The 15,701-nt window shown below is 47.1% G+C and overlaps 1 protein-coding gene across 3 annotated transcripts in view; it reads left to right on the forward strand.

The window, feature by feature from the left end:
- PGM3 (phosphoglucomutase 3) overlaps positions 1 to 15,701 on the forward strand; it is a 40,189-nt gene that overhangs the window by 20,344 nt on the left and 4,144 nt on the right. For 2 of the 3 annotated variants that reach the window (XM_073589661.1, XM_073589662.1), the window contains 5 exons: positions 522 to 605; positions 830 to 928; positions 1,496 to 1,612; positions 1,876 to 1,998; positions 5,728 to 5,901. In XM_073589661.1, the coding sequence (XP_073445762.1) occupies positions 522 to 605; positions 830 to 928; positions 1,496 to 1,612; positions 1,876 to 1,998; positions 5,728 to 5,901 (597 nt within the window). The remainder of the gene's footprint in view (positions 1 to 521; positions 606 to 829; positions 929 to 1,495; positions 1,613 to 1,875; positions 1,999 to 5,727; positions 5,902 to 15,701) is intronic. The other variant, XM_073589663.1, reaches the window with a different exon arrangement.

The raw sequence follows: 15,701 nt of genomic DNA on the forward strand, positions 1-15,701 counted from the left end.
TTAAGAGAGGCCTGGGGTCAAAACCAAAGCGCTGGATGGATTTGCTCTGACTTCCTTACCAATGAACCCTTTAAGAGAGAAGATGTGCCTATATGATGGAGGATGTGTGATGTGTATATGGGCACGGGAGGGGGGATTAATTTCTGTCATGTGCTCTCTGCTCCTTTCAGGGGGGCAGACAATGGCTGGGAGCTTATGTTCCCAGGGATGCTAGATTTCTCCCACCATGTCAGTGTCTGCTGAGATGTTGTCAAGTGGGAGAACTTGCTCATAGCAACCAATCACAGCTCGGCTACTTTTAACCAGCTCAGGTGAAATGAGAGATGCTTAGTGATTGGTTACAAGGAAGACTGTTGCTACTAGCAACCAATCACAGCTCAGCTTCTTTTGAACAGCTCTGTTGAAATGAAAGATGCTTCGTGATTGGTTGGTGATACACACACATTCAGTTTTATGTATAGAGATTACCCAATGTACTGTTACATAATCTCACTGTAATATTATGGGATTTCTTATTGCAGGTTGAGTTAAAGCTCAATATGGCAGTTGTACAAACAGCCTACGCCAATGGAAGCTCCACTCGGTACTTGGAGGACGTTATGAAGGTCATTTTATTTTCACGCTTTATTAATTGCAGATTTTCAGTGTTATTACAAAGAGAGCTAGTTAAGTACTAAATGGACCGCATGGGGAAATCTAATATATATATATATATATATATATATATATATATATATATATATAATATTAGTAGCTTCTTTAATATTGGGACAGTTTATATGTAGGTTCTAATCACTTTTTTTACCTTTACTTGTAAAATGTATTCCAGGTTCCTGTATACTGCGCAAAAACTGGTGTTAAGCATTTACATCATAAAGCACAAGAGTTTGATATTGGAGTTTACTTTGAAGCAAACGGTCATGGAACAGTAAGTTTAATGATATACAGTATAAGGTCATGTTGTGCCCGTCCTGCCTAAGGAGCCGTGTCTCTAAATATTGATGGGCGCAGTTCTAATTTGTAGCCAAAGCCATAATCTAGGAAAGCACTGTCCCATTTTTAGTTTTTATTACTTTGGGAAATAACTGCTACTTGTGGGAAGCTGCGGGCTGCAGACCTTCCGTAATCCCCTCATGGTTGGGGAACATGTTTTCTGCCATTTATAAGCACTTTTAATTCTATGCAGTTAAAGATCGCCATTAACCTAAGATTAGAATCGACTGAACCTGCCAATCTCTAGTGACCAGCCAAACCTGTGTATTTCATAGTCCACCAATATTTGGCCACTGATGAGGAAAAAGATCCTTTTGTTCTCAAGGACCGTCTGGTAGCGGCTTACTTACCTTCCACCATTTTGAATTCATGGACGCTCATAAATGAAATGTGTATGGGGTGGTCTAGATGAAACTGTTGTCTGACAGCTGTTGAGTCCACCTTAAGATCTCAATATAATTGCTTCAGTCCAGTTGTAATAATCCACCATTGTAATTGACAGGTTCTTTTTAGTAAAGCCGCCGAAGAAAAGATTGCGCAGCTGATCAGTGCAGGAGCCAGTGAAGAAGCCCGAAAAGCTGTTCAGATGCTTGCAAATGTCATCAATCTCATTAATCAGGTAAGAAATGGAGCATCGGCATTTCACTCTCGCAGACAACAGTGGAGTCCATTCACACAAAGCTGACCCACCATGTGCTCACTGCAAGTAACAAATGAGAAAAGTGAAGCATGGCTGCCAGAGGTCACTGCTGTTCATGTCCAGAAAGACCGCAGAGTCCCACCACTGCCCACTGTCCCACTAGGTATTATTGCATGCTCGAAAGTATGGAACCTCCGTAACTGTAGACCTTACTGTGTTTTCATGAAATCTTGTGTCTCCAGACAGTGGGAGATGCCATCTCTGATATGCTGCTTATTGAAGCCATCCTAGCCCTCAAGGGCTTTACTGTACAGAAGTGGAATGAAATTTACACCGACCTTCCAAATCGCCAGCTGAAAGTAAAGGTTAGTTGTGGGGATAAGATCACTATACAGTCGTTCACACCCAAGACTTATTAGTTACATATGTTTTAAAGGGATCTAGTCAGAAAGTTTTACCCCAGCCCCTAATCCAAATATGATTATGTAACCCTTTAAAAGGTAAGCCAGGTGATTCCTTTAAGGCCCCAAAGAGATGAGTCGGCAGCCATAAATCATATTTTAAAGTCGTGTGTGGAAGTGTATTGGAAAGTGATGATGACTTCTAGCTCCTCAGCTTCGCGCCTTATTTCCAACTTGGCCACATTCGGCCCTGGATGATTGATAGGTCGTTAGCGCTGGTGTTTGCCACTGACCTGTCAATCAGCCAGGAGAAGGTACAGCATGAGGCTGAGGAGCTAGAAGGGCATAGTCACCACCATATGCAGTACTAGACACAACTTCAAAACGGGACCTCTCTCTGCTGGAACAGTACTTTGGTTTCATATAGATATTGACTAGCTTATTATTTTTTTTTAAAGGCAACACACTAATATAAATAATTTTCTTTATCGTCTTATTGGGGGACACAGAATACCATGGGTGTATGCTGCTACTGCTAGGAGGCTGACACTATGCAAAAACAAGAAAATTGGCTCTTCCCCGGCAATATACACCCACCGACAGATACCAAGTACCTCAGTTTGTGCTTAGTGTCTGTAGGAGGTGGACCGGGATCTTCTCAGATCCGCAGTTAATAATCCTTTTATTTCCTTAGGTATTTGTCGAACTTTTTAATCTTTTCTCGCTTATTTCTTTCAGGTCTTCAGGAAACGGTGTAGTTTTCACTCTGATTTCCTATATCAGGCGGCTGAGCGAGCAGTGTGGTGATTTCCCACATCGCACCTCTCAGTACCGCAGGCAGGACCTTTCCCTAACACCAGTCGGTGTTATGGGCGGATGACGGCTGGCTGGTCCTTGCCAAAGCAACCCTTCACCCCTCTCCTGGGACAGGGCTGAGAGGAAGATGGCGGTGGTCAGCAGGCTATCCCTCACTCCCAGCAAGAAAACGCCGTCTTCTACATGTCATAGAGTAAGAGGTCTTCTCCCAGCGGCCTGACTGTTACGCAGGGCCCCTGCGGGTTATCCTCTTCAGGGACGTCAGGCAAGAGTCTGATCGTTCCCTTCAGCCGGCATGTCTCTGAGCAACATTTGAAATTCCCGCCCTCCTCCCTCTCTGCCAGCCGCGCGCCTCATGCTGACAGCCGCGCTCCCCGCCGTGCACAGGCATCAGCGGTCTCCTGGAGCGGTCGCTTATAAGCTGCAGGGGTCTTTTCATCACTGGGGGAGGTTTTTTCCAGAGCGGTGGGGGCACAGCTCACCCCAATTGAGAAGTCCCTCCACAAACTAGATGTAGTCAGAATCTTGCGTGTTTATCTCACCAGGACTGCTTCTTTTCGTCAATCCGATTCCTTGCTAGTCATCTCTGAAGGTCGCCGGAAAGGGTTTCCGGCGTCCAAATCCACGATAGCTCGCTGGATTCGTTCTACCATTCTGGAAGCGTACCGACTTCAGGAAAAGCGGCCCCCTCCGGGAGTGAGAGCCCACTCCACCCGGGCTGTGGCAGCTTCGTGGGCTGTGCGTCACCAGGCTTCGGCTTTACAGATTTGCAGGGCCACGACCTGGTCGTCCTTACACACTTTTGCGAGGTTTTACAGGGTTCATACCCGGGCCTCATCGGATGCAGTTGTTGGTAGAAAGGTTCTGCAGGCGGCGGTGGCACACCGGCCGACCTAAGCCCTTCTTGTTCGTTGTTCCTTATTGCTGTTCCCGTCCTTGGGGACTGCTTTGGAACGTCCCATGGTATTCTGTGTACCCCAATAAGGCGATAAAGAAAGAGGGATTTTTGGTTCTTACCGTAAAATCTCTTTCTTGGAGCCTTCATTGGGGGACACAGCACCCTCCCCTGTTTAAGTTGTACCGTGTTGGGCTTGTTGTACATATGTTTAAAGTTCTGTGGCCTATTCTACTGCTTTTTCACCAACTGAGGTACTTGGTATCTGTCGGTGGGTGTATACTGCCGAGGAGGAGCCAATTTTCTTGTTTTTGCATAGTGTCAGCCTCCTAGCAGCAACAGCAGCATACACCCATGGTATTCTGTGTCCCCCAATGAAGGCTCCAAGAAAGAGATTTTACGGTAAGAACCAAAAATCCCTCTTTGGTGGTGTAGTAGAGTTCCTGGTTCCCTTCAAAGTGTATTATGTAAATAGTCTGTTTAGAGAGGAAGAAAGGACTGGAACTCTAGTGCCACCTTTTGGAAGAATAGGAATGGTCCTACAAGTCAATATTGACCATTTAAAGGGGTCTTGCCACATGATCTAGTATAAGAAGCCAAACCAGAAACTCCCATTTGTGGACATGGAGCCAATAAGTCTCCCCAAGCCAGCTTGGTGCTCTCCACAGAGAGAAATTTTAACCCTTACACCTCACCAGAAGCCTCTTAACCAGCCAAACCAGTTCTCCTGCATTGTACTGAGGAAGGACAAATGTGTCAGCAAATGGAGTTTGAAGTTTGACTTTTTATCTAAAGTGATGCAGAAAAGCCCTATAAAGGGTCGATATTGATTGATTTTAGGGTTGCTATTGTCAACAGGTGACACTTCTCTCTTAAGAGGTTATTTGGATATATAAATTCCCAGTCAGGATTGCATGGCTTATAAGTCTCCCTACACTAAAGGCCCCTTTACATTTAGCAATGCACCAGCGATTCGACCCGGTCAGGATCGCTGGTGCATCGCTAAATGATCGCTAGTGAGCTGTCACACAGGCAGACCTCACAGCAATGCAGCAGCGACGCAGCGCACGATACTCACCTTTCACACACAGCGATCCTGACATCCTCCCGCCCGCCTCCACGCATCGCTCGTTGGCGCCAGCAGGAAGCGCCCGACGAGAAATGGAGCCGGACATTCTCGCGCGATCAGCGATGGACAGCGGGGGAGCCGGTCGGAGGTAAGTATCACACATAGCGATATCGCTATGTGTAAAACCCCCTTAACTCTGAAAGTTAATTGTCCTGGTGTACGAGGGGCACCTGAAAACTTCGAGGCCCACCTGTGAAATCTTTTTTGCATGGTCTTGTTTTGCAATGCAATATGTTATTTAGTTAGTTGAATGGTCTCATGAGCAATCTGGATTTATTTTGATTTTTTTTTTGTTTCCGTTACAGCATTTTAAAGTTGGGTCGCAAAGCTGAATTATGGAAATGGAGAAGTTGGCAAAGTTCACACATCGGCTGTTGCAATGGCTGCAATTCCACCTTCCACCAAGGTGCTTTTTCATCTGTGGGAATAGGTGATAGTCCGAGGGAGCCAAATCAGGGGAATAGGGTGGGTGCTGAAGCAGTTGGAAACCACAGGGGTGAATTGCAGCAGCCGATGTGTGAATTTTGCCAACTTCCCTATTTCCATATTTCAGCCTTGCGACCCAACTTTAAAATGCTGTAACGGAAACAAAAAAAAATCAAAATAAATCCAGATTGCTCATGAGACCATTCAACTAACTAAACATATTGCACTGCAAAACGAGACCATGCAAAAAAGATTTAATGGGTGGGCCTCGAAGTTTTCAGGCGCCCCTCGTAACATATTACAACATAGTTTTACTGTGTAGCATCAGCCACATGTCATATCATAGTAACCAGGATTTTATGAAATTCCCATGCATACTCTGCAGCTGAAATCTGTCTTTAATGTTTCCTTTTCTTGTTATCTATAGGTTGTAGATAGAAAAGTAATAGACACAACAGACGCTGAGAGACGTACTGTGAAGCCACCAGGATTGCAGGAGAAAATTGACGAGCTTGTCAAGGGCTATAATATGTCCAGAGCATTTGTACGTCCTTCAGGAACCGAGGATGTAGTCCGTGTGTATGCCGAGGCGGACACTCAGGTGAGTATTTTCAAACAACGCAAGCACAAAATATATATATATATATATATATATATATATATATATATATATATATATTTGTTGTAGTGTACAGTACAGACCAAAAGTTTGGACACACCTTCTCATTCAAAGAGTTTTCTTTATTTTCATGACTATGAAAATTGTAGATTCACTCTGAAGGCATCAAAACTATGAATTAACACATGTGGAATTATATAATTAACAAAAAAGTGTGAAACAACTGAAAGTATGTCTTATATTCCAGGTTCTTCAAAGTAGCCATCTTTTGCTTTGATTTCTGCTTTGCACACTCTTGACATTCTCTTGATGAGCTTCAAGAGGTGGTCACCGGAAATGGTTTTCACTTCACAGGTGTGCCCTGTCAGGTTTAATAAGTTCCACCTGATGAAGACGGATTCTCCGTCGAAACGCGTTGTGCTTTAACCCCATCTCTTGTCTGAGTCTCTTTCCTGCGCTCCTAAGACCGTTTCCATTTTCTCATTGCTCCTATCCTCCATTGGAGGTTTTCGGTTGGAGCTGCGGTGGAGACCTGACATTTTTGTCTGCCCCTGGGTTGCTTCCTAAGCGCTCCTCTATGACCGCTTATCACTGACTCTCAAACACTGAAGATATGACACTTTGTAATGTAGTCAGTATACAGCTTGGATAACAGGTACATTTGATGTGCCCTCTAAATAACTCAACACAGCCATTAAAGTGAACCTGTCACCAGTTTTGTGACATAGCAGCTAAAAATATCACCTTATTCAGTGACTGCTATGCATTCCCTAAATCCTTATGTAACCCCCTGACTCCCCTTGTATACTCCCGAAAAAACGTTTTAATTTCTCCCGCACTGTACGGTAATCTTCTCAGTCCGGTCTGATGGGTGTGGTTTCAGGCCTCTGCATCCCATCTCCCGGCTTCTTGTCATCCTACTGACATAAATAACGATCTGGAATTAAGTACAGTCATAGACCATTATTTTTAATCTTTAAAGATTCCATATTAACAGGGTCTGTACCACAGGACTAGCGTATGGCAAATGTGGTGCCAATATTCCAAAAGGGGACAAAAACTGAACTTGGAAATTATAGGCCAGTAAGTTTATCCTCAACTGTGGGTAAAATCCTGAAGGGTTTTCTAAGAGATACTATACTGGAGTATCTGAAGAATAACCTCATGACCCAATATCAACATGGGTTTACGAGGGACCGTTCCTGTCAGACTAATCTGATAAGCTTTTATGAAGAGGTAAGTTCCGGACTGGACCAAGGGAATGCAGTGGACGTGGTGTACATGGACTTTTCAAAAGCTTTTGATACGGTGCCACACAAAAGGTTGATACATAAAATGAGAACAATGGGGATAGGGGAAAATATGTGTAAGTGGGTTAAGAGCTGGCTCAGGGATAGGAAACAAAGGGTGGTTATTAATGGGGCACACTCAGACTGGGTCATGGTTAGCAGTGGGGTACCACAGGGGTCAGTATTGGGCCCGCTTCTTTTTAACATATTTATTAATGACCTTGTAGGGGGCATAGAGAGTAGAATTTCAATATTTGCAGATGACACTAAACGCTGCAGGGTAATCAATACAGAGGAGGACAATTTTATATTACAGGAGGGTTTATGTAAACTAGAAGCTTGTGCTGATAAATGGCAAATGAGCTTTAATGGGGATAAATGTAAGGTCATGCACTTGGGTAGAACAAACAAGATGTATAATTATGTGTTTAATTGTTAAACACTGGGCAAAACTGTCACTGAAAAAGACCTGGGTGTATGGGTGGACGACAAATTCACATTTAATGGCCAGTGTCAGGCAGCTGCTGCAAAGGCAAATAAAATAATGGGATGCATTAAAAGAGGCATAGATGCTCATGAGGAGAACATAATTTTACCTCTATACAAGTCACTAGTGCGACCACACTTAGAATACTGTGTACAGTTCTGGTCTCCGGTGTATAAGAAAGACATAGCTGAACTTGTCTTGTGACCGTGCTGCAGCTCAGTTTCAGGGTGTGGGCAATCTGCTTATAGCCTAGGCCATCTTTATGTAGAGCAACAATTTTTTTTCTTTATCGCCTTATTGGGGGACACAGAATACCATGGGTGTATGCTGCTGCTGCTAGGAGGCTGACACTATGCAAAAACAAGAAAATTAGCTCCTCCCCGGCAGTATACACCCACCGACAGGCACCAAGCACCTCAGTTTGTGCTTAGTGTCTGTAGGAGGCGGACCGGGATCCCCCAGATCCGCAGTTTTAATCCAATTTTCCTTTCAGGTTTAGTTTGAACTTTTTAATTTTTCCCTCTTTTCTCTTTTAGGCTCTTTTCCATCGGGAAACAGGGTATATTTATCACTCTGATTTCCCATATCATGCGGCTGAGCGAGCAATGTGGTGTCACCCACATCGCAACTCTCAGTACCGCAGGCAGGACTTTTCCCTATCACCTTCTGGTGACAAGGGTTACGGACAGGTGGCTGGTCCTTGCCGATTCCCCCTCCTCACCCCTTTCTCGAGACAGGGCTGAGAGGAAGACGGCATTCGCAGGAGTTTCAAGCCGTCTTCTGCAGAGATGCGGGTACAGAGGACTCCTTTCCCTCCCAGCGGCCTGCCGTTTCTCCGTGGGCCCCTGTGGTCATCCTCTTCTGGGACGTCAGGTAAGTGCCTGTACATTCCCTCCGGCCCCGCATAAGCTCCAGTGACATGGGAGAAGAAGGGACCTGGTTTTGCAGTTCCACAAGTTTGAATCTCCCGCCCTTTTTCTGCCTGTCGCGCGCTCAGCGCTTGCCTTCCTTCACTTTCCCTGCTCTAGCCAGGGAGTCTACGGGGATCCCCTCACTCACCGCAGCGTCAGATCATCCTTAGCGCGGTATGTCGGGCATGGGGCTGCGGCGCCGTCACGGTGGGAGGCACTTTCACTTTCACTTTCCCCTCAGCGCGGGGAACTCCTCTGCTCTCCCTCCTCCCTTCCTGAGCGCGCTCTTTTCAGCGCGCCCTTTCTAGCCCATCACAGGGCTTCTTTCTCTCTTGGATGCCAGCCCCCTCTTCTGCCATGCCCTCCCCAGGCGCTATTAACCAATCACGTCGTGGCCGCTAAGCTCCGCCCCCATCTCCCAGCACAGCGTTTCCTGATGCCTGAACACTCTTTCCTGCACTGCTTGGGGGACACTTCGGCGTTTTTCTTCTGCTGCTCACAGAATCTCGGTAGGCTCGGCTCTGGGACAGGGATTAGCTCCCCTCGGCAGTTATTCTCTAATATCTGCAGCCAATCAGTGCAGTTTACTTATGCCCAATCCTTCAGGGGATCTCTGCTTCAGGCCCACCGCTACCTATTACGCCTGTGCGCGCTGTAAAAAGAAGTGGGCATCGGGTCAGTCGTCCCCATTCTGCCCCCCCTGCAGTCCTTCAAATATGTCAGCATCTCAGGAACGCACAGAGTCCCGGGCGGAGGGCGCTCTTCCCTCCTCTCTCCCCCCGGAGTGGGCCGTTACAATGTCACAGTCTGTTTCTGACTTGACAAAAGTATCACAGTCGCTGGTCCAGGTCTTAGAACGATTACCTCAGCTATCCTCAGCCACCTCTGCTCCGACCACCTCTCGGGGTGAGTCGTCCGCACCTGACCGCGACCTTCAGAGAGACAGACAGGGAAGGACTTCTAGGAAGCGGGCTCTGTCCACTTCGTCTTCGGGCTCGCAGGGCCCTTCTGCGCCCAGGCCTCCTTCTCCTTCCTCGGATGACAATCTTCAATCAGGCGAGGATTCTCATTCGGAAGCTAGCTCAGAGAGGAACAGCGTTTCTAAAACGCGGGACATGGTTGATAGTCTTATTGCAGCTATCTTCCAAACACTAAAACTTAAACAGGATGAGGCTCCAACTCAGGAAAGCTCTGTTCTCCTTAGACGAGCCAGACCTCCGTCTCGAACCTTTTCCAATCACGACGAATTCGACACTACCTTATCCAAACACTGGGAGCGCCCTGAGCAACGTTTCTCAGGCCGCAAGTACTTGGACGTTCTGTACCCCTTTGACGCAGAACTGCTCTCTAAGTGGTCCAAGGCTCCCGAGGTAGATCCTCCAGTTTCCCGGATAGCCTCAAAAACGGTGCTCTCTCTGCCAGACGGGGCATCGCTCAAAGATCCTACTGACAGGCAGATTGAATCTCTGGCTAAGTCTATCTTTGAGGCATCTGGCGCCTCTCTCTGCCCTATTTTCGCATCCGCCTGGGTGGCGAAGGTCATTTCCGCTTGGGCAAAAATTCTTCGCAGAGGCATCTTAGCGTCAGCTCCTCAAGACGAGTTGGCAGATCTTGCAGATCAGATTAACCAGGCGGGAAAATACCTTTTGGCCGCCTCCTTGGACGCGGCCGGCTGCATAGCAAGGGCTAACAGCAACATAGTAGCTGTACGCCGAGTCCTTTGGCTAAAGTCATGGAATGCGGAAACTACTTCGAAAAAGTCGCTTACCAATCTGCCATTCCATGGCTCTAGGCTCTTTGGAGCAAAGCTGGATCAGATAATTGCCGATGCCACTGGAGGTAAAAGTACTTCGCTTCCCCAGTCTCGACCAAAACGTCCTTTCAACAGAAGGGGGTTTCGACCGTTCAGGCCCTTTCGTCCCTTCTCTGCCACGGAGAGAGCCACTCAACAGGATCGGCCGCCTGCCACCAGGGAGCGGGATCAGAGGAAACCTTCCTACAAACCCGCTCCTCGCTGGAGATCTAGAGGTCAATATTCCAGATCTGCAGGAGCCAATTCCGGCAGATTTTCGTCTAAGTGACGGGTCACCCCCACCTGGAATTTCTTCCAGGGTGGGAGGCAGACTTTCCTTTTTCGCGGATGCTTGGCTGTCCGTTGTCGACGACGCTTGGGTCAGAGAACTCGTCGCGTCCGGTTACAAAATCGAATTTGCTTCACTCCCGAACAGACGGTCTTCTGGTCTCGGCCTCCGCGACAGCGGACCCAGATTCCGGGTTTTCTGCAGGCCATTTCCTCCCTTCTTTCCGCCGGAGTCATTGTTCCCGTTCCCTCAGACGAACGGTTTTCCGGGTTCTACTCCAATCTCTTTGTGGTCCCGAAGAAAGATGGCTCTCTTCGTCCTATTCTGGACCTCAAATTGCTCAATCGCCACGTGAAGATTCTTCATTTCAAAATGGAGTCTCTTCGGTCGGTGATTGCTTCCATGGAGCCCGGGGAATTTCTCTGCTCGGTGGACATTCGGGATGCCTATCTGCACATTCCAATTTGTGTGCAACACCAGAAGTATCTTCGATTTGCGTTTCAGGGACGCCACTTTCAGTTCACAGCTCTTCCTTTCGGCCTGGCTTCAGCGCCCCGGGTTTTCACGAAGGTGATGGCGACCGTCATGGCCATCCTTCGCTCCAGAGGGATCCTCATCATCCCTTATCTGGACGATCTTTTGATCAAGGGTTCGTCTCGCCAGGACTGTCTCCGGAGCCTTCAGATAACCCTGGACACTCTCAGCCGCCTAGGTTGGCTGGTCAACAAGGAGAAGTCCATTCTGATCCCCACCCAGCGTCTGACCTTTCTGGGTATGGAATTCGACACGGAGCTAGCCCGTGTTTTTCTTCCAAAGGAAAAATTTACATCTCTGACCAAGGGCATCAGAACTCTCAAGAGGCCTGCTCCCATTCCCATTCGGTTCTGCATGAAGGTCCTAGGGAAGATGGTGGCCTCCATGGAAGCAGTGCCCTTTGCACAGTTTCATCTTCGCCCCCTCCAGCTGTCTCTGCTTTCAGCCTGGGACAAGACCACGATGTCCTTGGACCGTCCTATTCGGCTTCCTCTCAGAGTGAGGCAGTCTCTCACTTGGTGGCTACGGCCAGCGTCAGTTCTCCAAGGGAGGTCATTCCTTCCGCCTCAGTGGCAAATCATCACCACAGATGCGAGCCTTCTAGGATGGGGAGCCGTGTTCCATCAGAAAGCGGCCCAAGGCCGCTGGAAGCCACAGGAATCTCTCCTCCCAATCAATCTTTTGGAGATCAGGGCTATTTTCCTGGCCCTTCTTCATTGGCAACCCCTCCTCTCCGGCAAGCCGGTCCGGATTCAGTCGGACAACGCCACGGCCGTGGCGTACATCAACCATCAAGGGGGCACGCGCAGCAAACAAGTAATGTCAGAAGTGGCCAAGATAATACGCTGGGCAGAACGTTACGTTCCGACAATCTCCGCCGTCCATATTCCAGGGGTAGAAAATTGGGCAGCCGACTTTCTGAGTCGCCAGGGCCTAGCGTCCGGCGAATGGTCCCTGCACCCCGCGGTTTTCTCTCAGATATGCGACCGTTGGGGCACCCCGGATGTCGATCTCATGGCATCTCGAATGAACCACAAGGTGCCGCAGTTCGTAGCCAGGTCCAGGGACCCTCTAGCCGTCGCATGCGACGCACTGGTGACTCCGTGGTCCCAGTTTCAACTTCCGTATCTGTTTCCGCCTCTGGCATTGATCCCTCGGGTGGTCAAAAAGATAAAATCGGAAGGCGTACCAGTGATTCTAGTCGCTCCAGATTGGCCAAGACGGCCTTGGTATGCGGAACTGGTCAACATGCTCGCGGACGTTCCCTGGAGGCTTCCGGACCGTCCAGATCTTCTCTCGCAAGGCCCCCTTTACCACGAGAATTCTCAGTCTCTGAGTTTGAGACCGCAATTCTGATGGAATCAGGTCTGTCCAGTCAGGTTATTCAAACTATGATCAGAGCCAGGAAACCAGCCTCTTCCCGCATTTACTATAGGTACTGGAAGGCTTTTTTCCGTTGGTGTCATGATAACACAGTCTTCCCAATGTCTTTTTCTATCCCGTCTATCCTGAGGTTTCTTCAGGCTGGGTTAGACGCGGGTCTGTCCCTCAGTACACTCAAGGGCCAGGTTTCCGCTCTCTCTATCCTCTTCCAAAGAGAGCTAGCTTCTCTACCACAGGTCAAGACCTTTCTACAAGGGGTTTCCCACGTGGCTCCTCCTCATCATTCGCCAATAGACCCGTGGGATCTCAACCTCGTCCTTAGCGCGCTCCAGAAGGCGCCGTTCGAGCCTCTCCAGGACATTCCTTTGTCCCTTCTCTCTTGGAAGGTCACCTTTTTGATCGCCATTTCTTCCATCAGAAGAGTTTCTGAATTGGTGGCCTTGTCATGTCGTTCCTCTTACCTCATTCTCCATCAGGACAAAGCCGTTCTCAGGCCCGTTCCTTCCTTTCTTCCGAAGGTGGTTTCCGCTTTCCATATCAATGAGGATATCGTCCTTCCTTTTGTCCGGCTCCATCTCATCCTCTTGAGAAGTCTCTCCACAAACTGGACGTAGTTAGAGCCCTGCGTGTCTATCTTGCCAGGACCTCTTCCTTTCGTCTGTCCGATTCCTTGCTGGTCATCTCTGAGGTTCGCCAGAAGGGCCTTCCGGCTTCCAAATCCACGATCGCTCGCTGGATTCGTTCTACCATTCTAGAAGCGTATCGTCTTCCGGAAAAGCGGCCCCCTCCGGGAGTAAGAGCTCATTCCACCCGGGCTGTGGCGGCTTCGTGGGCTGCTCATCACCAGGCCTCGGCCATGCAAATTTGCAAGGCTGCAACCTGGTCATCTTCGCACACCTTCACGAGGTTCTACAGGGTTCATACCCAGGCCTCGTCTGATGCTGTGGTTGGTAGGAAGGTTCTGCAGGCGGCGGTGGCTCACCGACCGACCTAAGCCTTTCAGTTACTTTCGTTCCTTATTGCTGTTCCCACCCTTGGGACTGCTTTGGGACGTCCCATGGTATTCTGTGTCCCCCAATAAGGCGATAAAGAAAGATGGATTTTTGGTTCTTACCGTAAAATCTTTCTTGGAGCCTTCATTGGGGGACACAGCACCCTCCCTGTTTCAGTTGTACCGTGTTGGGTCTTAGAGTCCCTTGTTGGGTTGGTACATATGGTTCGAGTTTTTTCTCGTTGCTTCTCCTACTGCTTTTTCACCAACTGAGGTGCTTGGTGCCTGTCGGTGGGTGTATACTGCCGGGGAGGAGCTAATTTTCTTGTTTTTGCATAGTGTCAGCCTCCTAGCAGCAGCAGCATACACCCATGGTATTCTGTGTCCCCCAATGAAGGCTCCAAGAAAGAGATTTTACGGTAAGAACCAAAAATCCATCTTTTTTCAAATCCTCAGACAGTGCTTTACCATGAGGAGCCATGTTGAACTTCCAATGACCAATATGGGAGAATGTGAGAGCGATAACACCAAATTTAACACACCTGCTCCCCATTCACACCAGAGACCTTGTAACACTGAGTCACATGACAACAGGGAGGGAAAATGGCTATTTGGGCACAATTTGGCCATTTTCACTTAGGGGTGTACTCAATTTTTGACAGAGCTGTATATATTTTAAACAGCTGGCAACAAAAGTAAGAGACCACCACATCAAAACCCTGTCATGGGCAGCCCATTCTCCAGACCTGAATCCCATTGAAAACCTCTGGAATGTAATCAAGAGGAGGATGGATAGTCACAAGCCATCAAACAAAGAAGATCTGCTTACATTTTTGCGCCAGAAGCAGTGTGAAAGACTGGTGGAGAGCATGCCAAGACGCATGAAAGCTGTTTTAAAAAATTACGGTTATTCCACAAAATATTGATTTCTGAACTCTTCCTGAGTTAAAACATTAGTATTGTTTGCATTATTTGAGGTCCGAAAGCACTGATGAGTTTTTTATTTTGACCATTTCTCCTGTTCTGAAAAAAAAATAAAAATTTTTTTGCTTAGAAATTCGGAGACATGCTGTCAGAAGTTTGTAGACTAAAAGAACAATTTACATTTTAGTCAAATATACCTATAAAGAGAAAATCAGACAAACTGAACATTTGAAAGTGGGCTCTTAATTTTTGCCAGAACTAAAATATATATTACTATAACATACATTTAGGTCCAGAAATATTTGAACAGTGGCACAAGTTCTAGCACTTTAGCTGTTTACAGAAACATATTCAGTAAAGAATTGTATAATCAATATGGGCTTAAAGTGCAAACTCTCAGCTTTAATTTGAGGGTATTCACATCCTAATTGGAGTAAGGGTTTAGGAATTACATCTCTTTAAGATGTAGCTGCCTCATTTTGAAGGAATCAAAGGTAATTGGACAATTATCTCAAAAGCTCTTTAACCCTTTAACTCCCGGAGCTTTTTTTTTAATTTTTCGTTTTTTCGCTCCCCTTCTTTCCAGAGCCATAACTTTTTTATTTTTCCGTCTATATGGCCGTGTGAGGGCTTATTTTTGGCGGGACGAGTTGTACTTTTAAACAACATCATTGGTTTTACCATGCCATGTACTCGAAAACGGGAAAAAAATTCCAAGTGCGGTGAAATTGCAAAAAAAGTGCAATCCCACACTTGTTTTTTTTCTTGGCTTTTTTTGCTAAGTTCACTAAATGCTAAATATAACCTGTCATTATGATTCTCCAGGTCATTACAAGTTCATAGACCCCAACCATGTCTATGTTCTCTTTTATCTAAGTGGTGAAAAAGTGGTAAAAAAAATTCCAAAGTTTGCTTTGTCCCGTAGGGACTCCATTTTTTGTGATCTGGGGTCGGGTGAGGGCTTATTTTTTGCGTGCCGGGCTGACGTTTTTAATGATACCACATTTGTGCAAATACGTTCTTTTGATCGCCCGTTACTGCATTTTAATGCAATGTCGGGGCGACCAAAAAAATGTAATTGTGGTGTTATGAATTTTTTTCTCGCTACGCCGTTTACCGATTGGGTTAATGCTTTTTTCTTTTATTGATAGATCGGGCGATTCTCAACGCGATCATACCTAA

This window comes from Dendrobates tinctorius, unplaced genomic scaffold, assembly GCF_039654945.1.
Source record: "Dendrobates tinctorius isolate UK_male_01 unplaced genomic scaffold, ASM3965494v1 ptg000111l, whole genome shotgun sequence".
NCBI classification, from domain to species: Eukaryota; Metazoa; Chordata; class Amphibia; order Anura; family Dendrobatidae; genus Dendrobates; species Dendrobates tinctorius.